The 26,208-nt window shown below is 34.4% G+C and overlaps 3 protein-coding genes across 7 annotated transcripts; all 3 read right to left on the bottom strand.

The window, feature by feature from the left end:
* Positions 1-362: 362 nt before the first annotated feature.
* Positions 363-15,698, bottom strand: puf (ubiquitinyl hydrolase 1 puf). Of its 5 annotated transcripts, none has more exons than XM_065351009.1 (52): positions 15,440-15,698; positions 15,073-15,241; positions 14,815-15,002; positions 14,508-14,733; positions 14,210-14,427; positions 13,563-13,834; positions 13,269-13,487; positions 13,029-13,193; positions 12,861-12,978; positions 12,694-12,787; positions 12,472-12,626; positions 12,116-12,401; positions 11,895-12,045; positions 11,634-11,813; positions 11,431-11,558; positions 11,083-11,346; positions 10,693-11,006; positions 10,416-10,617; positions 10,127-10,349; positions 9,924-10,058; positions 9,658-9,840; positions 9,355-9,591; positions 9,176-9,281; positions 8,889-9,097; positions 8,432-8,812; positions 8,243-8,351; positions 7,971-8,167; positions 7,722-7,890; positions 7,417-7,646; positions 7,133-7,336; positions 6,890-7,062; positions 6,652-6,818; positions 6,355-6,575; positions 6,003-6,286; positions 5,804-5,927; positions 5,360-5,547; positions 5,099-5,228; positions 4,867-5,028; positions 4,618-4,800; positions 4,378-4,533; positions 4,058-4,307; positions 3,726-3,991; positions 3,465-3,655; positions 3,193-3,370; positions 2,999-3,118; positions 2,803-2,919; positions 2,500-2,734; positions 2,181-2,428; positions 1,892-2,116; positions 1,679-1,816; positions 1,359-1,584; positions 363-1,287 (listed from the first exon to the last, which is right to left on the bottom strand). In XM_065351009.1, exons 1-52 carry the CDS (start codon positions 15,480-15,482, stop codon positions 1,046-1,048), a joined length of 9,999 nt encoding a protein of 3,332 aa, XP_065207081.1. In that variant the 5' UTR covers positions 15,483-15,698; the 3' UTR covers positions 363-1,045. The 5 variants fall into 5 exon arrangements, with proteins under 5 accessions (XP_065207081.1, XP_065207084.1, XP_065207083.1 ...); XM_065351012.1 differs by having other exon boundaries at positions 363-1,257; XM_065351011.1 differs by having other exon boundaries at positions 12,499-12,626.
* Positions 15,699-16,254: 556 nt separating this feature from the next.
* On the bottom strand, positions 16,255-19,588 carry LOC135836277 (centromere/kinetochore protein zw10 homolog). The gene is made up of 10 exons (XM_065351008.1): positions 19,359-19,588; positions 19,061-19,260; positions 18,166-18,988; positions 17,961-18,097; positions 17,797-17,888; positions 17,559-17,734; positions 17,271-17,468; positions 17,042-17,179; positions 16,808-16,941; positions 16,255-16,728 (listed from the first exon to the last, which is right to left on the bottom strand). Exons 1-10 carry the CDS (start codon positions 19,390-19,392, stop codon positions 16,513-16,515), a joined length of 2,148 nt encoding a protein of 715 aa, XP_065207080.1. The 5' UTR covers positions 19,393-19,588; the 3' UTR covers positions 16,255-16,512.
* Positions 19,589-20,156: 568 nt separating this feature from the next.
* Positions 20,157-24,527, bottom strand: LOC135836276 (armadillo segment polarity protein-like). Its single transcript, XM_065351007.1, has 12 exons — positions 24,237-24,527; positions 23,653-23,859; positions 23,397-23,584; positions 23,178-23,327; positions 22,949-23,103; positions 22,569-22,870; positions 22,138-22,493; positions 21,810-22,064; positions 21,409-21,733; positions 21,182-21,336; positions 20,620-20,689; positions 20,157-20,519 (listed from the first exon to the last, which is right to left on the bottom strand). The coding sequence occupies exons 2-12, from the start codon at positions 23,846-23,848 to the stop codon at positions 20,377-20,379; spliced, it is 2,295 nt and encodes a 764-aa protein (XP_065207079.1). The 5' UTR covers positions 23,849-23,859; positions 24,237-24,527; the 3' UTR covers positions 20,157-20,376.
* Positions 24,528-26,208: the final 1,681 nt, after the last annotated feature.

Here is a 26,208-nt window from a genome sequence, read left to right as displayed (position 1 = left end):
AAAACTGAAAAAAAACTTTTGGAAAACTTTAAGCATTCAAAACTCCCAAAGTGATAAGTCACCGGCTTCAAGCTTTCTATCCCTGATTTTTTAGTCATCAAAATCTGCTGACTTGACAAAAGAGAACCTAATGTACGAGATCAATGACCTCACGATGGTGAAGCATTAATTTTAATAGGTATTTTAAAGAAAGCACCGTTCATTAGTTACCTTTCAACTGCTGACTGTTTAAATTTTTTTTGATCACCGATTTCACTTAAAAAATTCAGAAAATATCAAACAAAATACTTCACCTTAATCCTCAAGAAGTTCTTTTGTAACTTGATTGAAAGTATGAAGAACTATTAAATTAATACACACGATAAAACAAAAACAAATTTTACTCTATAAATTTCATTTTAAAAATCTTTAAATACCACCAAAAAAAAATAATTATAGCATTATTGTTATTTTATTATATTGCTGATACGATTCAATGAATCACAAAATGTACAAAAGGAAAACAAATTGCTAAAAATATTTACAAATGAGTTTCATTTCTTTTTCAACAAACAAAAAAAAAAAAAATGTTCGAATACAAAAATAATAAAAGTTATTAAAAATTAAAACTATTCGCAAACGAGTTGAGTTACGGCCATATGAAACAAACAACACCCGAATTTTTCTGTTAATATCTCTACAAAACGAACAAAATCATTTTTTTAAAAAAAAAGGTCATAAATTAGAAAAAAATGAATATATATTTTATAGTAGAAGTAAAAATAACATGTAGGTCTAGGTGTATAGGTATATTATAAATTAGGGAACAACAATTTTTCAAACACGAGGGCGACAGTTGGTTAAGCACAAAACACGAGATGCGTAATGATTTGATTTTAAACGATAAGATCGATTTTAAAATATGAAACGAAACGAACAAAATGAAAGGAAAAAAAAGGATAATCCGAGGCAGTAAATTAAACTTAAAATGGATCGCATTGTTAAAACGTTCGAATTACGTTAATCGACGAATGAGTGAATTTTCTCCACAATGCAGTTTGTAACTTTACTGTTGAGAACTCCGATGCTTTGATTCTTTATTTTTCTTCAATCCTAATATTTTTACTCCGGCTTGGCCTTCTTGATTGACTATTCTTCGCAAAGCATCTTCATCGTCTTCTTCTTCGTCCTCTTCTTCATCGTCGTCGTCGTCGTCATCGTCGACGACATCGTTAATTTCCTCTTCTTCGTCACTGACTTCTTCTTCTTCGTCTTCCTCTAAATCATCATCATCGTCAACGTTCAAATCTATGTTTTAAAAGTGATACAAGAGAATAAAGCTAATTACTCGTTTCAATCGCGATTATTACTCGACATACCCTCTTTGGGATTCATCATTGTCGCCGCATTCGCCTTTTCTATTAACGCGTTCAATTTTGGTTGCAGTTCGGCAGGCGGGCTTACTTGATCGAAGACTAAAGTTAACGCTCTCAGCGTACCGGTAGTTTGTACGGGATTATTATCCACATTGCTATCGGTATCCATCAGTGTGATAACGTTTTGCATCATTTTAATATTTTGTTCAGTTAACACAGTACTAGCTACCTGAAATTGCACATTTATAAGGAAGGGGTAAAATATTAAAATGTTGCAAGTTTTTTTTTTCATAATCGATCGATTGAATTTTTAATTTGCATACCTTTGGTAAAAACGTGCCTATGCATTGATAAATGGTGTAATTCACGAGGGAAACTCGTTCCTCTAATAACACAGTCTCTACGTACTCAGTGAAGAGTCGATTTTGAACCAACATACCAACATAATCTTTACCGGAACTCTGCAGGGCAAAATAAATTATAGATCAGAAAAACTATCGTAAAAATGTTTAGCAATTTAGTTTCAATTTACTCACCGAACTATCACGCATCTGAGTTTGAGACTGATACAAATCAGTCCAAAATTTAGGGAAGATGGCAAAATGAAGTGTAGCTCCTTCCAAGCCGAGTTTAGCGCTTAAAGCTATCGCTTGTTCAGCCAAACAATCGTGTTCAACAGCCAGACGACAAACTGCGTTGACCATATTATGATACGGCGAATAGAATGCTGTTATGGCTTTATCGTATTCAGGATCAACGCCCTTAAATTAAAATAATCATTTAGCAAATATCATTCGACTGATCGTAGAAAAAAAATATACTCACTTTCGACACTTCGATTAAATTTACATTCACAGCCATTTGAATTATAGGACGAATCGGACGAGCGCTATTTTTCGGCATCATCGAAGGCATCTTATGCCCTCGTCGAGGAAAGTATGGTCCAATAGCCGTATTAGTGCTAACAGGAGACACATTCGAATCTTCGCAAACGCCATGATACTGTGACAAAAATGGTACCATGACGTTTATCACGTCATTCGGCAGCAGCGTAACCATTTCTCTCAGAATATCTGGAAAAAAATATTAGTTCATAATAATTACTGTCGAATATTAAATAATACACTTATAAAGTGCTACTTACCTAATACAACAGAGCGCATTTCAGGGCAACTGTACGTATTCAACAAAGTAAACAATTTCTTTATGATTTCCGACCAATCTTTACACGCGAGTAGATATTTTTGGACTTCTTTCTCGTTACGGAATTCTCGAAGACATTTCAAAAATTCGTTTATTATAGTGAGTAAATCTACGATTTCTGTGTAAACGTGACAAGCGGTAGCTTCATGGTACATGTTATGCAATAATTGGAAAGCCTGAGAAACCACGTAAAGAATCAGTACACGAAGACAAATATCCACACTTGGAAAGAAACAATACTCACTTGGAAACACATATGTAGTCCTCCGTTGAAAATGAAACATAATCTATCTTCATCCGATTCGACTAATAATTTAACAGCTGGAATCAATGTTCCCCAACCAGATCGTGGATCAAGAACCTGAAAAGCACAGTTTGACATTAAATATCAACATTTTCAATAACATTTTTATCGAATGAAAACGTCTTGTTATTCATACCTGCGTATAAAGTTGTAACGTTTGTTTGCGAAACATTCGAATTTCGACTAATTCTTGTTCGGTGCTGTCAGGATATGTTTTGACAAATAATTGCATCAGTTTAAATAATTCATCCACAGTCTAAAACCAAAAAATATTCCTTTTAATAAGTAAAAATTATAATTCCTGATAAAAACACGCATTATTTTCCTTACCATCGGATATTGAGTAGGATACATTGAAATATTTTTAAAGGCCCAAGCCATATTTTGATGATTTGCCAGTTGCCTGGTGAAATTACGAGAATGTAAGCACATATATCGTAGGATGCCATAATATGCCGGTAACATAAACCTGTTGAACATGATCACCTCTTGGTCATCATTGTCAGCACTAAAAAAAACACACACATCAAATAATTAGCCACAAAACACAAGTAACACCAAAGCTTCGTTTGAGAACTTCCATTAGCTGCGCATTTACTCACAGAATATAATTAAAAGGCAAATTTTTAACGATGTTGCTATTCTGTAACATTAACTGAACATTTTCAGGGCAATCTGATAATACGGTGTTCCAATAAATTAGCAATGCTTGTTTGTTCTGATTGACCGGAATACCAGGTTCCGATAATTTAGGATAAAATATATGCCATAAATCGTTCAAATAAGGTCCGAACTAAAAAAATAAAACATTTTACAAATTCCGCCAACATAAGCCGTAAATGTGCAATTATCTCTCTACCAACCAGTAACTTTTCCGTCCTCGAAATAGTACAATAATTTAAAATCGAAAAATACGCTGTGAGTTTAGCAGTGCTGTGAGTTGAAACATCTACGTAGGTTTTTGCTGCTTTCAAATGATTCAATAAGGCTGTATACACTTGATGCAAAACTTTTCGAGATTCGGGTGTCATATTTAGATCCTTTTGTGGACTGCAAAGCACTCTGTTTATTCTATACCCTTGACGGAATTGAGGGCATGGTACGAGTTGTATAAGTAGATATGCGGCAGCTGAAATTTATTCATAATTAGAATATTGAAATATTTGGGGCTGGTATTGAGCTTCGTGATACCCACCAGATCGAACACGTTGATTATTATGAGCCATTAAAAATCTTTCCAGCCAAGTATCCACATCGGATAATACAGAACTACTGATAATTTTATTCCTCGGTACTTGTAATGATAACCAATCTAAGACAGCGTACGGTGAAATATCAGCTACGTCCCAAACTCGACGTAAAATCAATTGAGTGAAGCATGGCAATCCCGACGAACCGTTCATTTCACAGAGCAACGTCAATATACGATAAAATGGCTGGCATGTCTGAAAAATGCAAGCTTTCGTTATAAAACCAATCACGTACTACTTGAACGAAAGCAATATGTCAACATACATCTGGATTACTGCTCAATTTCTGTATGGTATTGAATATAACGGTTACAATTTGATTAGCTAGAGGATCATTCCATCTGCATAACGAATATATTAGATTCCTCGTTTGATGAAGATTGATGTTATCTTTGATTTGTTGAATAAGAAACAGGAAGCCCTGCGCAATAAGGCAAACAAAAATCGATACAATGAGAATTGTACGGTGTAGGTATTAAATGAAATTTCCGATCAAGTGGCGTACTTTTCCTCCAGCAATTATATGATGATCGAGAGCGGTTAATTTTAACGTATGATCTTGTCCTCGAGCTTTTTCAACCAGAGTAGCGATCAATGTAATCATCTTCTCAAGCGATGTTGGCTTACTTCGTTCGCTAGCAATAGCAAGTAACTCGTCTTCTTCATCCTCTTCGGCAATCATTTCCATCTGAAAAACAATATTATTGAATACGACAAAAGTATTATAAATTCGACTTGAAAAAATTCAACTTACGAGATCAGTGGGTTTTTGACCGAGATAAAAATTAGCCATCGAATAAATAGTATTTATGGACAGTAAAAATTGACTTTCTTGATCACCCATTTTACAAAATTCGTTTAGCAATGTGAAATATTCTGATAAATTCTTCCAGTGAGCTTTAGCACTATGTTCCAGCTGAATTGGAAAATTCTCAAATTAGTGTTGCATTAACGCAAATAAAAATAGAAAAAAAATCGTAGCGTACCAGAGATAGCAACATTCTAATGAACATGGTTACACAAGACAAGCAACCAACTTTTTCCGAGTCAATATTAGTAACATCGTCGTTTTCGTCGCAAAAATCTGTCTTCAAGTACAAAGCTTGGTGAGCCGATCTGCAAAGAGAGGACAAATATTAAGACTCTTCGAAGCAAGACATATTCTACGATGATGATACACTGAGGTCTTGAAAACATGAAATCCATCTAGACCTTGCGTACGAAAGTTTAAATACGAGTTCACGTACTTTAATCGTTGTATCACATGAATACACAATCTCTGGAACATTTGTCTGACCATTTGATTGGGGCATTTGATCAATATCTGCACCGGCCACCAGTTATCTACGGCCATATGTTGAAGGAACCATTCACAGGCGTTCTGCGACATGTTGAACTGTTTCGTAAGTAATTCCACCCACTGAACCATAGTAGGCTATTTCAAAACAGAAAAAAATACGTAATAATCAGAAATATGAGATATTTGTCATCACAGTGGAACATACACGTAATCAAAAAACAAATGAAATTCAGATAAGATCAAAGCTTCAAACTATCACAGTTCCATTCGTAAAATTCGACCAGGAATCACCATGTAACTCGACTGATCGAATTAAACGAACTCTTGACGAACTCTATACTCGGTAATCATCATTATAATATTTTACTCCAGTTCATTATAAAGTACAAACCTTTTCTTTCGAATGAATAAACGTCTCCAAAAAGAACGTCGTAGTTAACTGAGCAGCCATTTCGGTCATTTCTTGAGGATTCTCCAACGTTTGGGGAATAAAGCCACAAATTTGCCAAAGGAATCTGCGCAATTGATTAATTTTATTTCCTACTCGTATAAATACGTGAACTTGAAATGGATTATAGCAGAATACTAACTGGAAATACGTATGTTCGAAAATATTTTCGTCTTGTAAAAACTGTCTATTATCTTGCCAAATCCAATCTTCCAATTCCTTGTTTAGTTTGATATCAGGTACTAACGAACTGGGTTCTTCAAAACATTCAGACGATTCTTCCTTGGAACCGCCTTCCGAAGAGCACCATGCTTGTTCTTTGGTTTCGTCTTTATTTACACGTTCATAGAATAACATATACGCGCTGTTTGTTTTCTCGAAACTTAAATCCATAAATTTATCGGTAACTGAATCGTACGTTTTGCTCTGAAAATAAAACGAATAAAAATAAACCGCTGATCGAACTGCTTCCGTTCGTACATCAAATAATTTACCGTCATTTCTCCGCCGAAACATTCGGCTGGGATTTGATTAGGATCGAAAGGTTTCACTTCCGCATCATTAAATAGGAACCATTTATCCCGCTTAACGGTATAAGAACGATCTCTAATAAAACTATAATAATGACCGCCATCTGCTGTCCCTGTATGTACTGTAACGCCGATTAATTCGTATTCGTAATTTTCTTCGGTGTCGTTGGGATTTTGTTCGAGTTCTACAAAAACAGAATCATAAGTCGAACATACAAATGGAAGATACAGAGTAAATACATAAACAATCGCCTCTCTTACCATTACTTTTCTGCGGTATAAGATGCTTTTCTACATATTCGGACATATCCAAGCGCATTGGAAAAGAGAAATGCGTGTTTACTTTTTCTTTCGTCATAGTCACCATGTTGAACGTGTATCTCATTGTGTTAAAACACAAAATTTTTGGTAACTTCTTGAAACAAGCTCTGTCAAAAAACATTTCAGAGTTAAATCAAATCCAACAAATTAATTATAAAAATAGAATCTTATTTCTAACCTTTTCTCAGCGCGTACTTTTTTACCACATTGAGAACACGTATACATATTATCACCTTCCAGAGTATCTTTAACCGTAACTTCGTTCAAAGATTCAATCAGACTTCGCATATCAGCGACTTGGCAACGTACCGTGTAAAATTCTTCCAGTGTACAACTAACGTGACTACAATCCTGTTCATGGAGAAAGATTATTACGAATTTGTACATCCAGAAAAAAAAATCCGCAGCAGTAAAATATTACCAAAGATACGACATTGTTGCTGATAATTCCACCAAAAAGATTTTTCACCAACTCTTTCAATTCGGGGGTCATTTCTTCGAGTTTGGATACCAAATCGATAAAGAATTCGGCCATATCTTTTTGTTCGGCAGTGTTCAGAGGCTGATGATCCATTGTATATACTTTACAGAAACTACGAGGACTGTATGTTTTCCTTTCACTTTCCTACAAAAAAAAAAGCGTAGAGAATTCATCATCAATTTATTAAAATACTTTTCTTCTTCAAACGAGAGAATTACACTTACCAATAAATACGCAAACATTTTCTGTAGCTCTTTCAGAATTTGTGAATGTTTTGCGTTTTCGATATAATTAGCTTTCAATATAGAATTCCTAGCTTCTGGCATCATATAGAGATGTTGCATGCAAGACGCCATGTAACAGGTAGCTCCAAGATTAGTCAACCCAACGAATCCACATTCTGATCGTCCATCTTCATGAGGCCAGTAATCCCATGGATATGGACCAAAGGGACCTATAACCGACGGTCACGAATGTCACGATTCAAAATATAAATTGAAAGAGAATATCCACTGAAAAGGCTGCACACCTGGTTTATGTTGAGCTAGAACTTTAGCATGTAGATGTTTATAATTTTCGGTACAGGATTTCACTAATTCTACCAGTAAATCGTAAGCAGCCGAACGAGATGATTGAGATTTGCATTTAGGCAGATGACGATTAGTAGCGTCCGGCAGAGCGAATAAATACTCGAAAATCTTAACATTGAAAATAAACCCATAAAATTAATTCAGCATCGTTAGTGAAATTAAAACTGAGTTAAAACAAGATTACTTACATCATCAACTGCTTCCAATCCCAGTTCTTTGAATATTTTATCGTATTTCAGTAAGTTACACATGAAGCTGAGTAATCCAACAAGACCATCGTCTTCAATTGGAGTATGACGTCTTTCTACGCATTCTCTGTGAGCTATCAATCTCCACGCGGTATTTGTAAATTCAGTCAAGTCGAGAGATGACGAATTACTACTTTCTAAGGGTTGAAAAAAAAATACAAAGTCTTATCTATCTCTAAACCATCGAAAATTCTAAATTTTTTTCAACATACCTTTCAATTCATCAGGTAAGAGATCAACTAGACGACACAATAACCAAAAATAATCTCGACAAGTGGGTCCATACGGCTCTTTACCTTCCTCTTGAGGATGCTGGAAGGTCTACATTAACACAAGAATCAAATCAATACAGTTTTCACATCGTTCATCAATCGTTTTTTTTTTTTTTTTAAGAAATTTACCTCGTGTCTTTGAGGACGCATCCTTTCAGCTTTATCCATGAACGAATTCAACGTAGTGAATAAAACTTCCACAATATCTTGATTAGTGGTACATAATCTGAACAAGGCTGTTGATATTTCCCTACGAACAGTAGGATCCGGATCTTCCAAAACTAAACGTGATAACCACCCCGAAGCATTTTTTGACATAACCAGAGCACGGCTAACTTGCGGGTTTGAATTAGACCACGATACTAATAAAGCCATCGCAAAGTGCACCACTTGTGCTCGGCCCCAAAAACCAGTTTTGTAATGAGTCAAGTCTCGAGGTGACGCCATTTCCATCAAAATGCTATTGAAACGAGGCATCACCGTATTTATATCCATTAAGTCCAACATTGTCTAAAATACAAGGGGAAAAATGTAAACATGGTTTCAAAAATAATACGAAAAATTCTACTCGAGTAATTACACTCACTTGATTAAGACATGGAATCACTAATTTCTCTTGTTTATTACATCGTCTTCTTTTCGATTTTGTGATATTTGGCAGTAATGTAGCAATACCAAAACTATCAAATAATTCCAACGAATGTCTATCTTCCAATGGCACACCCAATTGGCAAAGTAATTTTAATAAATGCGCCAAGCAGTCTTGATGCCATTCGCTACCATTCTGTAAGGTACCTAAAATCAACGAAGCAGAACTCGAAATAAATTAAATTGTACAAACCACCATAAATTCCTGCAGAAATATTCACTTACCGGACATAAAAATGTCGAATAAATGTTTCAGTCCATTTTTCTGGATGAAAATTTCACTCCAATTATTATTAGGTCCTTCTACCACTCTGTTAATGCTCTGATTAACCTTGATAATCAAAAAACAAATTTCAAATGAATATTTTCCAACTGAATAGATTCACAAATAATCCAAAACTTACCAAATTCTTCGTGTAAGTAGGACGAGTTAAAGCTTCGACAATGTACAAAGAGTACATTAATTTTTGAGGACTAGATGTATTGAGTAAATTTTCTAGCTGCGAATTATCCGTGCTGGATTTATCCGAATCGGCTCCCAACCTTTGAAATCCTTCTAATAACGTAGGGTTTGTAGGCAGAAGCGTCAAAATATCCCACACTCTTCTAGATAGAACTTGAGCCCTTGTATGATGCTGTTGCTGCAATATTTCCGAACATTAGAAAATGTTGTTACAAATGAGAATTTACATTTTCCTGTAACTAACCCCAGTTTTTCCAGGAATCGTGCTCAGGGTATGCATCAGTTTGAACAGAGTTTCGAAATATTCGGGAAGCAATAACAGCAATGTTGGAATATGTTCACGTTTTGGTGGAGGTAATAAGGACGGAGTCTCCATTCCTTCTCCCTTCTTTTTCATGCGACTAGCGCCAACTGATACGTAAACGATCTGAGAAATTTTTAAAATATCATATCAGTAAAACGATTCTCAATTATAAAATTTTTACTACATTTCCTGGAAAATACACCTACCTGAGTATCTTTGAAGCCCATTTCTGCTAAAGTTTTTTCATCATAATCAATCAATAATTCTTGCCCTTGAGTAATCATTCTCAACTGCCCATCAGGAATCATGATCGGTTTCACTGCATTTCTTGGTAACTCATCCTATTCCAAATGGAACTCGATTAAATCGTATTTTCAGATAATTTTCCACTTTTGCGCAATCTACTTACATTCGCTTGGCATCGTTTGATCGTCATCGCTTCCCACCATTTCGCCACTTCAGCTCTTAAATCGGCTATATAATCTGTACTCGACATATCTAAGGTAACTTTATCGGTCATTCCAGCCGCATGAACGATGATATGCAAAGGTACAGCACCCAATTCCCAACTAATTACATGGCTACTGATACCTTGTCCTTCTAAAGCCCATCTTCGTAAATGATAAGCGTACCTGAAACATCGTAAATGTAATATTTCGTTCGTAAACAAGAAAGATCAACATTGATTAGATAATCACCTCCGTTTGAATGTTTCCAAGTGAGTTTTCAAAAGTAATAATGCTCTTTGAATACACAACAAGGTTGATTCTTCGCCAGAATGCAATTCTTTCGAAGCTGCCGATAAATTTTCCATGCACTGGCTAATGAACTCAGGTTCTTGTTCCAGTTGGCGACACATGTAGTAATTATTTATGTATTGCATAGCTGCTAAACTGACATCTGAAATAATTTTAAAAAATTAATCACAACTTCCAACGAGTAATTCGAACCTAACGTAAAGATATTCTTGCGTACCTGTATTGTTAGCCCTGAGAGCAATTTTCCACAGAAGTTCCATGGCCAAAGCATCGCTGTTCTGTTTCATTGGTGACTCCCTGGTTCTCGACATGTTGCAGAGTTGTTGAAGTAACGACAACGCGACCATTGTCATATCCTCAGGCGCCAACGAAGGCATGAGTTTTGTATACAAATACTTCAATGTTTCGCTATCAAGAGCATGCTGTTCTTTACACTTGACCTGACGTAATAACCAGCTGAAGAAGTCGTCGCTAGTTTCAGGATCGCGAGCTAAACATTGCCACAAAGTATCCAACTCTGCGATCATCAATCTGATAAAAACAAAACAAAAAAATTAAGACAAATTCAAAAATGTTTTCCCATTTTTATTTTTTTTAAAGCTCGTACCGAATAGATTCTGGAAGACCGGAAGGAGAAAAAACGTGGGACAAGAACTGCAGCCGTACTTGAACATGCGTCAAGTGAGAATGAATATCACCTGGACTGCGTTCTTTCATGTAAGTAATCAGATTGGCAAACACTCGTTCCATCATCGAATGTTTTTGGAAAGCCCATAATGTAATTTGATTCACATCATTTGTAACATTTCCTCTACCTTGGTGAAATGATACGAATATTTTTGGTAACAAGCGCAGTGAAATCACAACGGAACTGAAAAAAAGGAAAGAAAATTAAAGTCGATAATATTGATAGAATTTTATAAACAAAATTCATCAAATGATTATTTCATAATACCGATTTTTCTGAACGTTTTCCAAACACCCTTCTATAAATTTCATTTTGATTGCTCTATCTGTATTATAGCATACTAATCCGATTAGTATTTTTTCCGCTTCGTAAGCCATATTTTCAGCCAACTGACACTAAAGTATAAACATACACATAAATCGCAATTCATCATAAAATATATCATAATTCAACGATTTCCGATAGCTTACTATTTTATCATCTTGAACTAAATCCCACAATAAAGTTGAACCAGGTTTGCAAACGTTTTCTAAATTGAAATGCGGTAACATGGAAGAATAATCTTGTATGCTGGTGGCTATTAGATTTTTATTCACAGGTAATCTGGCATGAAATGCGATATGGGTAAGCTGCTGCGGAGTTAAATTTGCCTGTCAAATGAATCCCAATTAAAATTTACTCCATAATTAGATACAATATCAATACACGATTCGACAATAAAATTCAATTACTTGAGCATGAGCATGAGCTGCCAACTGCATTAATTCTTCATCACAAACCGAATCTTCACCATCAAAATCAGCCATATTTTTCTCTGATTTTGTACTCATACGAGACGATACGCTGCAATCTTCGCCGCTCATGGTCTCTTCCATGATTTCACTGCAATGTATAATGCGTCAATAACTCCGTTAAAGAAATTACCAACAAACTAAAAACGTATTTCAATTACTTCAATAATATATTCGGAATCGATGGTTCGGTCAGAGATTTTTTCAAAGAATGATGGTGCTCGTGATGGTGTTGATGCGAGCTGGAATGATGGAGACGCTGAGAATGATGATGATGAATGGAATGTACTTCTTCATCCGACTCGGTTAACTCATTATCGCCTTCTTCGTCCTCATCGTCGTCCTCGTCATCGTCGATGTTATCTTCATCATCGTCATCATCGTCCACATCTTCGTCATCCACATCGACATCTTCGTCTTCAGAATGATCTAATTTCGATCCACTGCCTGAAATTCGAAATCATTTTGTTGTACTGACCTATTTTCATGATTTTTGAGCTAAGATAACACTACATACATCGCATAATAGGAACTTTTGGCTTACTAATTTGCAGGTCCTCTTTGATAGGTTTTTGTTTCTTTTCTTCGTGACTAGTTTTAACATCCTCTTGCGAAGCGGTTCTTTGTCTTTTCAGCGATTCATTACTCTTGATATTTTCTTTATTTGGCGAGCTAATGAAAAAAAATCAACGTCAAACAAAATCACTTACGTCAATTCAAAAAGATTATAACCACTTACTCATTCTGAGAAGGTAACTTCTTCGATTCTTTTTTACCATCCTCTTGAGAATCATCAAGAACACATTCGACCTTCACATTTTCATTAGGATGCACTACAAGACGAAAGACATGAATGAAAAAAATGCAATCGATTAAAATTTCAGATATACTAAAAGCAATATTTACTTTTGCAGGACTTCTTTTTATGCCAAGCGTAAGCGGCTAGTTTCATTTTTTTGCAGGGAGCAGTATCCTCGTGAATATCATCACCATCAGAGCTCGAATCCACCTGCAAAATTTCAGTCTTATAAAAATATCACATTTAGATGTGACTGTAATTCAATGAAAATATACATCTGAATTTTCAGCATCCCCCAGGCCACTGTTGTCTGAGCCGCTGGTAACGGGTGCCTTCATTTTCATAAGCTTTGAATGTGTTTGAGCTTCGTCCAACAAATTATTATAAGTTGAACCGCTAGACCAAATGAATTTGTTGATGGAAGAAGCCAATAATAAACTCTGAAATGAAAAACATGAATAATGTAAAATCACGCAGATTACAAATTTTTAAAATGAAAAACAAAATCAATATACTTGTTCGGTATGATCTTTGGGCTCCATTTTGTACAGCAGATGATATAAATGAGTAACCGGCGCCGGTTCGAGATTTTTTATCAACGGTGCTAACAAATCAAAAACCTGTTTGCTGCAGTGTTTCAACTGCGCCGCTTGCCAAATAATATCGATATCATCGTTGGTGATTTTACTTTCCATCGCCAAAAAGTTGAGAATGATGTGACTTTGTTTAATTATCTAAAGGAAATGATGAAAGAAAGTGAGATACAATGATAAAAAAATACAAAATTACATTAAATCTATTAAACTTACTTCAACGTGTAGGTTAGGTCCAAAAATGTGGGTTATGATTTTATTATCAGTTAACCAATTAGCCAAACTTTGCCCAATTCCTTCAACCTCCAACATATTTTCTGAATTGCATACATCGTTGAATGTTGTGATATGACTATTAATCTGAGCGATACCAGCTAAACGCATCGTCAGCGTGGATGATGTAAAATATTTAAATGCCAAATCTAATCCATCTTTATCAAATGTAACCGGCGTATCCATTGGATCTTTCACAGCACTCCACATGTAATCTAAAAGTAAACCAAAATATTACACAATTATTATACTTCTATGCACATTTACACAACGAATTTGCTTCAAAAATGACCCGTAGAAATAAGTACTGATATTTAATCCTTTTAAAATTAATAACATACTTATTTACTCCAGGCAACATTTAATCTTTTCATACTTTCTTAAAGACAATAGAGCATCAATTTTGCAGCATGTTTCAGTATACAAAGAATTAATGAATCAAAAACTTTCCCAAATTGTAAAACATTTTTGAAAACAATTAAAAACGAAATAAGCAAAAAACAATAAGAAAATCACGATAGCAAATCTCCAAACTTTGACGACGATAAAGCCAATAAATATCAAAAGTACATACTAGAAACCAAACTTGCCTGAAATCAATTTGATGGTGTGTGTTCGTAAGTCTTTATCTGACATATTACACATGTAACGAAGCACTTTCGATCGCAGTGGTATGAACATTGTAATAATAGATCTAACATTCAGCCACATTTTCAAATTACACACAATCGTAATTAGCGAATGCGCGATGATAATGGGTAAGTCTTGGAAATCAAAACAATCGGCAATCAACTGGACACCATCCAACCTTTAAAACACCAATGAAATAAGAACATTAGAAACCGATATTAGTATACATGTATTTCGAAGAATTATAATAATACCAACCTGCAGAATAAATCGACATTTTGAAGCAAGTAAGCTGAAACATCTTGCTCCGTGAGATCACAATATTGACTGAAAAATCCATCTCTACCCATATCACCACCTTTCATGTGAATGGGCTGTTTGAATGGCAAATACAACGGATAATTTACCAGAAAAACTTTGGCTATTAAATGGAACAACGTTTCCAATTCTTTGAAAGTCCATCTTCCTTCAGATTTCGAGATAGCTGGGTAATACACACGATGAAATTAATGCATTGTGATAAGAATACCTTATCAATTAATTAATGGACAAGAATAAAAATTACTAGGTTCCGAAGAATCAGCAACCCAACAATTTTTGTTCAAGAACACCGGAGGAATCTCATTATCTTTTGTATGGTTGCTCTGATATTTGAACACATATAATTGTTTGATGACAAGTCGAATCAAATTACGCGTTAATGAACTGAACCTCTCGTAATTTGCACCGTCGCGAAAACAACAGATACATTGTCTGCAATTTTACAAGTTATGGATTACGACGACATTTAACTAGAAATGGAGAATTCAGAAAACATTGTTACCTTTGGAACCAAGAATGAATGAAATTGAATAATCGCTCTACTTCGTCTTTCAGCAATACTTTAGATGGCTTATAGTATTTATCAAGATCTTTAACGTCTCCATCATCATGACTTTCTTCTTCTTCTTCATCGGTTATATCCTCATTCGAAGACACGATCCGGTCGGCGACTGCGAACAGAAATATAAAATCAACGTGATACTTAAACAAAGTTTATCATAAAGTCGTCATGTAATGTTCTGTAACAAGAGAAAGAGAATAAGTACAATTTTGTACCAATAGGTCAGAAAAATGATCAAAATACAACGAATCATTCCTACAATAAATATCGACATTAGGAATTGAATTTCTTGGTCGAGAATACTTACAGGACTCCAGTAAATTGACAAAATCTGTACAATTATCACACATTTCGTACCAAAATCTTCAAAATAGAATACTTAGGAACAGAAAAGTTTCATAATTTACAACGGCTGCTGTTAGCCCATCACAGATAACTGATGAATTTATCATTAATAGATACTGTAATTTATTATTTGAAAATTAATTACCACTTTATTAACGATTGACATTTATACGTTAACAATCTATCTAATTACAAGAAAAAAGCTTTGAAAAAAGAAAAAGAAAACTAAGAAAAGACTTCTCCCCACGAACGAAATATTTTTTTCTTTAAAATTCAAGTTACCATTGGTCGACTACTCGGCCAGCATCGACGCTTTGTTTACATATTTTTCAAATTTTGATTGGCCGATTTCCAAATTCTGCTACGTGGGCAATGCGCGCTTGTGGTTGCGCAGCGAATGAAAAACTTTCAAGCGTTGGAGGCGGGAGGGGGCTGGTCAAATGCCTAGCTTACAGCTGGCTGGGATGATGAACTTTCGACTTTCGTCGACTACCGTACAAAATATAATATTATTTTATATTATTCGTGTACTCGCTATTTCCTATTTATGACTCTTCGCTTCATTGTGGTATAAACTTATAAAGTTTACGAGAGATTTTATTTAAATCTTCGTAAAAGCCAAACTAAGTTGTAGCATAACGAATTGATAATCCATTTTCGTTTGTTTTAATTAATTTACTATTATTCTTGTATAAACTTCAACCTTTTTTCTGAATATAAACATGAAATCAATCAAAATTTTTACACGTTCAAGTACCAACGAAAAGGATACTAATGTTGAATTAATATCACAGTTTATTTTAATAAATATACACACAGATCGTATCATAAGCTCATAACGATACAAATTTTAAAGAAATACATTCTATTTTGGTTTATGAGTTTATACTCACGAATACAAAAATCACACATTTATTACAGATTTGAATTTCTTGCTCCATAAAGATGAATAAGATGATTGAAATTACTAAGCCGACATGACGGCGGCAGCGTTAAAAAATCCCAAGACAATGAGAAAAAGAAATGCTGCTTAACCTATTTAATTCTAGACAATAACGCGCTTCGTCGGTCTGTAGCTTGAAACAGCGCTCTAATCAGATGCTTTACTTGGTCTGCGGTAAATTCTTGAGCTAGTGGACCTTTACCGTCTGCCCATCTGTCGTCGATATCTTTCAAGCCTCCGTTCAAGACTTTGAACAATTCACTGAACTTGGACCATCGTTTGACATGGCGGTATACTTCTTTAGAATCCTGAGTAATAATTCAAAGTACAGAATCAACAAAAATTCAATAAAATTAAGCAAGCGTTTTAATTCAAAGGTATTCTTACTGGGAAAAGAGCTGGCATTTTATTCAATATAGTCGTAAACACGTTTGTTAGCTGGTTCGCAGTATCCATTGAGATATCAATTAAAGCCAAAACGCTGTCAATTAATTTCTCGATGACACAATTACACAGCATACCTTTACATGAAAAAAAAACACACGAGTAGGTATTTGATTTTGATAGTTCTACAACGTTATACTTCATCAAATGAATGATTGAGCGGTTTTTATAACTTACCAATTGTTTTACAATAAACATTCACTGGAAGAATATTTTGCCAAACGCTTTGCAAAAGATTCAATTGCCTTAAACATTGACTCAACGATTTCTCTATCGATGATGGAAATTCTGTATATTCGGCTAATCTTGATACACCTGAGTTTATCGAGGGGAAAGGGGAAAAGAAAAATTACTCATCGTAAAAAAATTAATGCAGAAATATCAACTAACTTGATATCAACGTTACCAGAGCTTTCGAGTATTTCCAACAGCTGTTCCTTCTGCCCCTCGATTTGCGAATTGAAAACATTATTTCCCAAAGACCTCAAGGGTTCAATGAAGTCAACAAACGTGAATACTACTTCTTGTTGCAACAACGCCGTGCATTCAATACCCAGCAAAGCCAATTCATGAGCTAGGTACATGCAGTTGTTGTAGAATAACGCTGTAAATTTGAAAAAAAAAACACGTTGAAATATTCACAGATGACTTAAAACAAGAAGGAAAATGACGTTTCAAGTAACTACATAGTTACCGGCTTGTTGTGGAATTGACTTCAATAGAGTGCTATGCTTCAGAGGCATCAAATCACAGTATAAGCTGACGATATTACGAACTGTGTAAAATAGCTCAACACCGCTGTTATTATCATTCTTCTGAATCTCATTCAATCCATTTCGAATCAATTGCATCAACTCTTTGACAGATTGACTGTGGAAAAAAATTTATGATTTAAAAATGGTTCGAAATGTCAATTTCAACGAGTAACCCACCTAATGTAACAAGAAGGCCGTTGCAATATATTCTCACAGAGCATTAAATCCGAATCATTAGGATTTCCTTCATTTGTTTGTACGTTTGTAACCTAACAAAAAAATAAAACATGAATTGGAAACAAATATGGGTCTAAAAAACTTCCATATGAAGTGATTCTTACTTGAACCATATCGTGTAAATTCTTATCGAAGATTTTACGAGCTGCGAGTAAATAAGCTTGACAAGTTTTGGCGATGAATAAATTATCGACGTTTTTCACGTATTCCACCATAGAATCATTGGATGGTTTTATGAAACCTGTAACAAAATATGATTTACTAGAAACATTGTACAAAAAACCAATCGAACGTTTCCCAATATATTACCATTGTCTTTCAAAAATTGATTGAACTCCGTTACTTTATCGCTAATTTCATTAAACGAACTAAGATCTTCTTTCTTGGTTGGAATAGCTTCGTAGAGACAGTTTTCAATGAAACAGACGCAGAAATCTGTCTCCAACAGTTCGCCTAATTTATTAACAAATGTTTCATCTTCGTCAATGAATACATCAAGTGACGTAAACAACACGTCAAATATTTCCATCAATTTATTGACAATTTCGACGCAATTGAAAGACTCGCTTTTGACCAAAAGTTGCTCTTTGTATTCCAATGATATACTAGATATGCCTTCGTTCAAATTAATCTTCAGATTAGTTTTATATTTGATGACTGGTTCGAATAAGTTCTCGAATAACTTTTTACTCAACAGCTTCATTTCATAATCCAAGTAATCGTAGTATAGAAGTACCAGAATAACGTCGGATTTGCTATCGTGATTGTTAATCGTGAGGGTGAGCTTTTTAGAAGTTTCACTCAGCTCGATTTCATCCCACGTGATGAAATTATTCCAAACTTGTAGACTATCGTTGAGAAATTTATCTTGGAGTGATGTTACGTAATTAATCAGAGATTTATACACGGCTAGATTCTGTACAAGCTCGTTCGTCAGTAAAAGATCATTCAAAGCTTTGAACTTTTTCGCAGCTTCCAAATAACCATTGTTGTTCTGGTTTTCTTCGACACTTTTGATCATATCGTCGATATCCAGAAGTTGTTTAACGATCGATAGACACGTGTCAGTTTCTTTCAATTTAGTAGTCAGAGTATTTACTTCTTCGGCTGATTCGTTGAGTTCTTTTTTAACCTGATGGAGAGTAATCGAGTTTAATTAGGTATAAAGATGAACATAGAAAAAAAATACGATTGAAAAACTTACTTGAGAAGTAATGCGAGTCTTTAGATTATCGACTTCGGATATTAAATCTTTAGCTTTGATCATCAAGTGATTCTCTTGTAAAAGTACTGCGAATCTGGCATAGTTACTTTCCAAATATTTCTTCACTTCGGTATCCAACGATGATACTTTCTTCTCAGTGTCAACGATTCTACTCTTTAAATCGAGCATTTCGGCTTCGCCTTTATACATGAATAAATAAAACAACGAGTTCTCAAAAATCTGAGTAAGAATATAAAAGTGATAAAGATAATGAGCGGTAAAGTAATCTAGAACGCACCTGCCGTGGCCATCACTTGAGCCAGGAAATTCATATTGGTGATAAATGTGTGATCAATGAACAAGCCAATCCAAAATTAATAAGATTAAAACATTTCTGCAGAGATTTCTTTGATAGATTTTATTAATTAACATCGAATGAGAATGAGAAACTGTGGTAAAACAAAACGATCAAAACAAAACAACCGCCAAATCAACTCGTTTGGCTTCTTTGTTGATAAGGTTTTTTTGAGGGCGGGGAATCGGTGGGGGAGAAATAAAGCAAAAGGCGAGGGCACTTGGAGGAAAAGGGAAGGTATATGATACTTTTCCATAAAGTTCTTTTCTGAACGTTTGGATTTTTTTTTTGAATTTGTTCAATTTTTTTTTCACTTTCAATTACTCAACAAAATTTGATTGTTTTTAAGAATTATTTCAAATGAATGAATTCAAAAAACATGGTGCAAAAAGAAAAACATACCTATACGTAGGTAATTTATTCGTCAAGGAAAACGATCAATGTATTGTATTCATAACTTCATAAATCAATTTCGATAGTCTATGGCTATCTCTGTCCTTTTCATGATGTTCAATGAAGTGTTCAAACTCATAATTCAAAATCTATTTTCAAATTACAATCCTCGCTTTAATTTTCAATCCTCTTCCTTGTGATTTTACCGCAAGTTCTCAATAATAATTTTTCTGATCGATCTCATCACATTTCGTATCTTTTCGCAGGAGTTTACTCATCCCTTTGCAATGATAATGACTCATTTAGCAGGTACAAGAACGATTTACAATGGAAAAAACAAATAAGAAATTACAAACTTATGAAAAAATTTTATTCTAATATGTACATACTACATAAATAATGCTGAACTATAAAAATTAATATTAAATGCTCCCATATAAATGACAAAATTTTAAAAAAAAGTATGAATATAAAAAAAGTAAATTTATAAAAATAAATATGTACTTAGAAATTAACACAAGTATACAATAAACGAGGCGCATCAAATAATAACGTAAGTCACGACCGTTTACAAATCAGTATCATACCAAGCCGCAACTTGATTATTATCTTGAGGCGGTTGTGGTAGTTCGTCCAAATGTGTAAAATCAGGCAACCCCATAGATCCGCCGATTTCTAATCCTGACATCTCGACGGGTATCGTATCGTACCCTGAAATCGCATGTATTATCGATATTAGAAAATTAAATTAATATCGCTTCGAATAAGTTTCTCAAATTGTGAATCCTACGTGATGAGCAAGTTTACATACCCGGATAATTGTGCACACTGCGAACGCTTGGAGGGCCGTAGATGTTATAATCATCGGGACCTAACATATCCTACGAAATAAAAAGCGCAAATAATAAAAGCCTAGTACAAAGCCAAATAATTCTAAAGCCGATATGCTCATAGTTATCAGTCATTTACCAATTGAATTCGCTAAAATAATAAAAAATCAAATCTAAATCGAGACTTCACTACAAATTCATCAAGCTCATTTTTCAAAAATAAGAAATACCTACACTTTATAAAATTAACAATTGAAAATGAAAATTTCAAAATAAGCAACTATTTTATTGTTGCCAACGAGCATTGTATATCATTGCATTTTTTATAAATCGATGATTCATTTTCCAAAATTAATACTTGAAAATTTATTCATCACTAACACTAGGTACTTCTGAAGTAGGGAAAATAATAATGCAAGCAACATCAAATGAAAGCATTTAACCACAATTTTATCACGTAGCACTACCAGACCAGGTTCCACACTCAAACTGAACTAAACAAATTTCAAAATAAGATCAGCTACTCGATGTTCTAATACAAACTTGTAAATCAGGCCCGACACCAAGATCACCTCCTGGTGGCCATACGTTTTGTTCTTCACGAAACAGTGAATGAGTTAATTCCATGCTCAATCTTTTTTTATAATCTTGAGGTTTATCCTCGGACATTCTGAAGAGAACAGCTGCGGCATAAGTGGCTAAATGAAAAACGTTAAGAGATTAAAATCAAACATGGTCGAAAGTGAGAAAAACATTGAGCATTTACTAACCAACGCCTTCGTTACGCGAATGAAGTAACTCCGTTAACGGAGCAGTAGCACCTTCCTGTTCTATCATTTCAGCGCCTTCTTTTTCAATAGCTAATTCGCAAAGTACTCCGGCAGCGACGCGTTGGATATTTTCTATATCATTAAATAATAATTGCACGAAAATCGGAATAACCGAATGAGATCGAATAATAGCTCTGTTCATCGAATCTCGAGCCAAGATATGTAGAGCACCAACAGCCCCTTCGATAATTTCCTCCATACGGATACCATCTGCAGGATACATGTCTGGTTGTTGGCTACCACTGCTAGCCACACTTGATCTTTGCTAAAATGAAACAGACGTTTTTCAAAATTAAATTCGAAAAGAAATCACGCATCAGGTGATTTTAAAGTGCACTTACTCGTTGCGTATTACCGAATGCTCTAATGAGCAATCTAATCAAATGTGTAATTGCTTCGTATTCACGTAAAGGAGCATGGTTAGCTTGACATTGAGCAAGATTTCGTATCAGACCGATAACGGCTTTGATAAGTGGCCATCTACTCGGAGGAAGGAGCAATTTCACTATTACTTGAATTCCGTAATTATTTTGAACCGCGCTTTGGGCCGCTTCTGATTGCACGTGACGAGACGTCAGATGACGTAATGCACATACCTGCAATGAATACAATCAAAATGATCGGAAAACTCGATAAAAATAATTGCAAATTCGTTTCAATACAACGTACCGCTGGCTCAGTTATTTCTTCACGATCGCCAGCGTTGACAATTGTTTTTATTAATGCGGTGATACCGCCGCATTGGCACACAATTATTTTATTTCTCTGATTATTGCACGTCAAATTCGAAAGAACACCAGCGGCGCAGGTGACAACCTTGATGTCAGGAGAATCCAACAAGTAAACCAACGATTGCAAAAGTCCGTCTAGACCTTCAACCTTGGTCGCGGCATCGGAAAGATTCCTCAAAGTCCATAGAACATTTTGAACCAAACGTTCACTTGGGCTATTCAAATGCATGGCCAAAGCTTGTATACCATCGGCTTCCACAATGGCAGGTTTATTACTCGGGCATACGGACAATACTGCAATGTACAAATTATTACATAATTATGAAGTCTCTTCCATGCGATTACAATAAAATAATAACCATCGTGTACCTTTGAGGACCCGAGACGTTGTCCATAAAAGTTTTTCGTAATCATGGGAGCGCAGAATTCGAACCAATTCGCTAGGTCCAGCGGAAGCCAATATGATCAATTTCGATTCTTGATTACCATAGGCCAGAATTTGTAAACAATCTGTCACAATGGTGAGAAATTTCACGTTATTTTTTTGCAATAGGCCGACCATTTTTTGAAGTCCTCCGGCCAAACGTACTGCCATTTTAGAGCCTTCTTGATGCAACAGCAAATTGTGTAAAGTCGTAATAGCGTAATACAAAACAGACTCCACAGACGAGCTATAATAAGAGAAAACATTGAACTCCATCAACAACTTACATACATAATTCACTGCGAGTGAATTTCATTTAACAAACCTGAGTAATTTCACTAAAGCTGGAATACCACCACTTTTGAAAATAGCCAAAAGTCCTTGTCTGTGATGGGATAAATTGTGTAAAGTGCCAACGGCTCCTTTCGTAGTTTCTAAATCGTTGCTGTTCGATATGGCTCGAACCAAAGCTGCCACCATCTAACATCATACGAAATAATTATTTCACGAACTAGACAATTGGAAAATATTTCAGACTTTTTGAAGTACTTTACCTGAGGGCTATTCATAATAGCATGTCTCGAAGCTTCTTTTTTAGATAACTGGTGAACCATCATCGCAGCTTGAGACACGACGACCTGATCCTCATCGTTGAGCAATTTAATCAACTCTGGGATAGCTCTAGTAGCTAAATCCGCGTCATCCTACGAAACAAATACTCAAAGTTGGAACGAAATCTAACTGCAAAACATTCGTAAAAATTCTCTTATTACCTGATAATTAATTAAATTGACGACTGCAACTTTTAGCATTTGACTGGGCTCAGAGAGCCGCTGAACAGCAGTTGGTTGTCCTTGATTGAATTGAGTAGAAGGTATTTCAATACCTTCGTCCAAAGTTTCCGGAAACATAGCAGCACGAATACGCTGACTTCTCGTATGACTTAATTGTTGATTCATTTCTAAAAGATAAATTTTTGGTCAAAATTTGTCCAATTTACAAAGAATGCATTCATCTTTCAAATATCACCGTCGACTTGTTCCTGAGTGAATCCTGGTTGGAAATTCTGATCTAAATCGAACAATTCTCCACGTTCCATATCTTCATCGTTCCCCATAATGGAAGGAGTTTGTGTCACCATTCCAGTCTGAATTCCCGAATCTGGGGGTGTCAGATAATTGGAGCTCTGCCACATCATTGTGTTTTCGGCTTTCATGGCGTTCATATTGTCGGATACTGGAATAAACATACACATTATATAATTTCAATAAGATGAAGATCTTTGTGAAGTGTATTCGTGAATTTTTTTCAACTTTGATCAACATTCTTCAACATTATTGAAACAAAGAGGAAGCATCAAACACTGCAAAGCAGAAAGGATGAGAGACACATTCAAAAGAAATAGTCACAAATTAAGGCAGCTGATTATTCAAAAATAATAAGGTTATTTCAAAAGATATGAAACGATCTTCGAATGAATGTAACTCTAAAATTGGAGGTTGCTTCATCAATTTTTAGAGGAAAAAATATAGGTTGAAAACACAGAACATGTACATTTTTAGTTTTTGAAAGTTTAGAGTACATAAGTATGAGAGAAAAATATTTCAAATTACCTTTGACACTGTAGAATATCTACGCCCAAACACAAAATTGATTATGAATCACCGAACAATATGAATAACCAATTCATAAATGAAAGGAAGTGAAGAGCACTTAAAATAATTTTGTTATTACAAGTACAAGTGATTTGATTCAGGCAGGTATCATAACAAATGGAACTTGAACAACGAACGAATCACGTATTAATCGTATTATTAAATTTTCTTTTTTTATTAAACGATAGAAAAAAGAAAATAAGAAGAATTCCTAATCTCTCAAAATTTTAGAATGGAATTTACCACTACTACTACGAATACAAACGAAATGAAACTGGTTTCAAACGCCGATCTGAACGATATGCTGGATAAAAAAGACTTCGGATGACGTCACATTCAACTCTCCAATCATAGCCTTTCAAAATTAAATTCAAATCCATAAAAATATTTTTCTATTTAAAATTTAATAATTATTCAATAATTTTATAAATTTTAATTCATGAAAAAATGAAAAAAAGTTGTTTTTTTGTTAGAAATGGTGAAGAAATTGTAAAAAAAAAAGTTGAATTTTTGCGAAATATTGATAAATGAAATTGTTTAAAAATTAAAATGAAGGAAAAGTAGTTCAAAAATTAAATTTGTAAACAAGTAAGTAAATGGAAATTTATTGGTACCTAGTTGTAGGTTGATGAAAATGATGAATGCCATTTTCAAATTAACAATTAACATTCTTTTAAAATGAGTATGAACTAGGTACTTAGCTACTTACCTTATGTTTTGAAGAAGTATAAATTTCCAATTTCCAGTAACTTTCTGGAAAGTTTCCGAAAGTTTTCAGAATAATATAAATCTCTGGAAATTCATCATCGCTACTTCAGTACTTCGCTAGACTTCATAGCACTTCATCTTCATTCTTCAAGCACTATTGAACTTTGATGTCAAATGTCATGTCAGTTTTAAATAGGCCACTGCCACTTATCTGATTTTTTATCATTTTTTGCAGAAAAAATAGGTAATGTAAAAATCCAAAAATTTATAATAAATATATATATTATTATTATTTTATCCTACTAGTAGAATAAAACACTACTTTATTCACTCTCGCTAGTCGCTCGAGTGATCAAATGCGCGTTTTCTTCCCACGTTTGGATAAAATGTATTGTTATTCAACTAGTGAAATAAAGTGATTTTCGACGATTTTTGATTACTTCCCTCGCTCTGCCCTGGAAATAAACCTCAAAAATCTTCAAAAATCACTTTATTTTACTAGTAGAATAAAATACCATTATTTTTCCAACTTGAAATTTTTCTTCTGCCAATATACTTCAAAATTCAAAATGGAATGAATTGGAATATAATAAAAAAATCATTTCATTTTCATTCCTGGTGTTTCGGAGTTTTTGGAACTTAGTGTTGGTAGTTGTTGGTAGAGCAGAATGTTATTCATCAAGAAATTCAAGATCAACAGTCAAATTTTTAAAATCTAAAACTGTTGACAAAAATTCAATTTTCTGAAAAATTATTACAATTTTGAATTTTTGCAATTAAAATGCTAACATGGTGATTTTTTGGCGAATGCGAATGGTGTTTTTTAGAAAACTGATTCGGTGAAAACGTGGACTTGAAAAAATCAATGAAATCATAATTTTTTGAAAAAAGAAAAACATTTTTATGCCCATCATGTTTTCTTGTAAGTAACACTTTCTTCCAAACAAAGCAATACATTTTTTGGCAAATTTTTACATTGGCGATTGTCTGATTTTTACACGAACTCTTCTTTTTAAAGATTCTCTCTAGAAGCTGACAATCTGACAATGTATTTTTTGAAAACCATCAGTTCCAAAAAGGAAAAAAAATGTGGAATATGATTTCAAATACCTAACTACTGTCGCTTGAGTCGTTGATTATATTTTTGAATCATAATGACTGCTTGGTTTGGGAGTCTCAATGTTCAATTGAGTATATCTCTCTCTGTTACAAGTTCACTTGA

Source organism: Planococcus citri, chromosome 2, assembly GCF_950023065.1.
Source record: "Planococcus citri chromosome 2, ihPlaCitr1.1, whole genome shotgun sequence".
NCBI classification, from domain to species: domain Eukaryota; kingdom Metazoa; phylum Arthropoda; class Insecta; order Hemiptera; family Pseudococcidae; genus Planococcus; species Planococcus citri.
The sequence above is the reverse complement of the archived record's forward strand: the minus strand, read 5'-3'. Positions and strand labels throughout refer to the sequence as shown.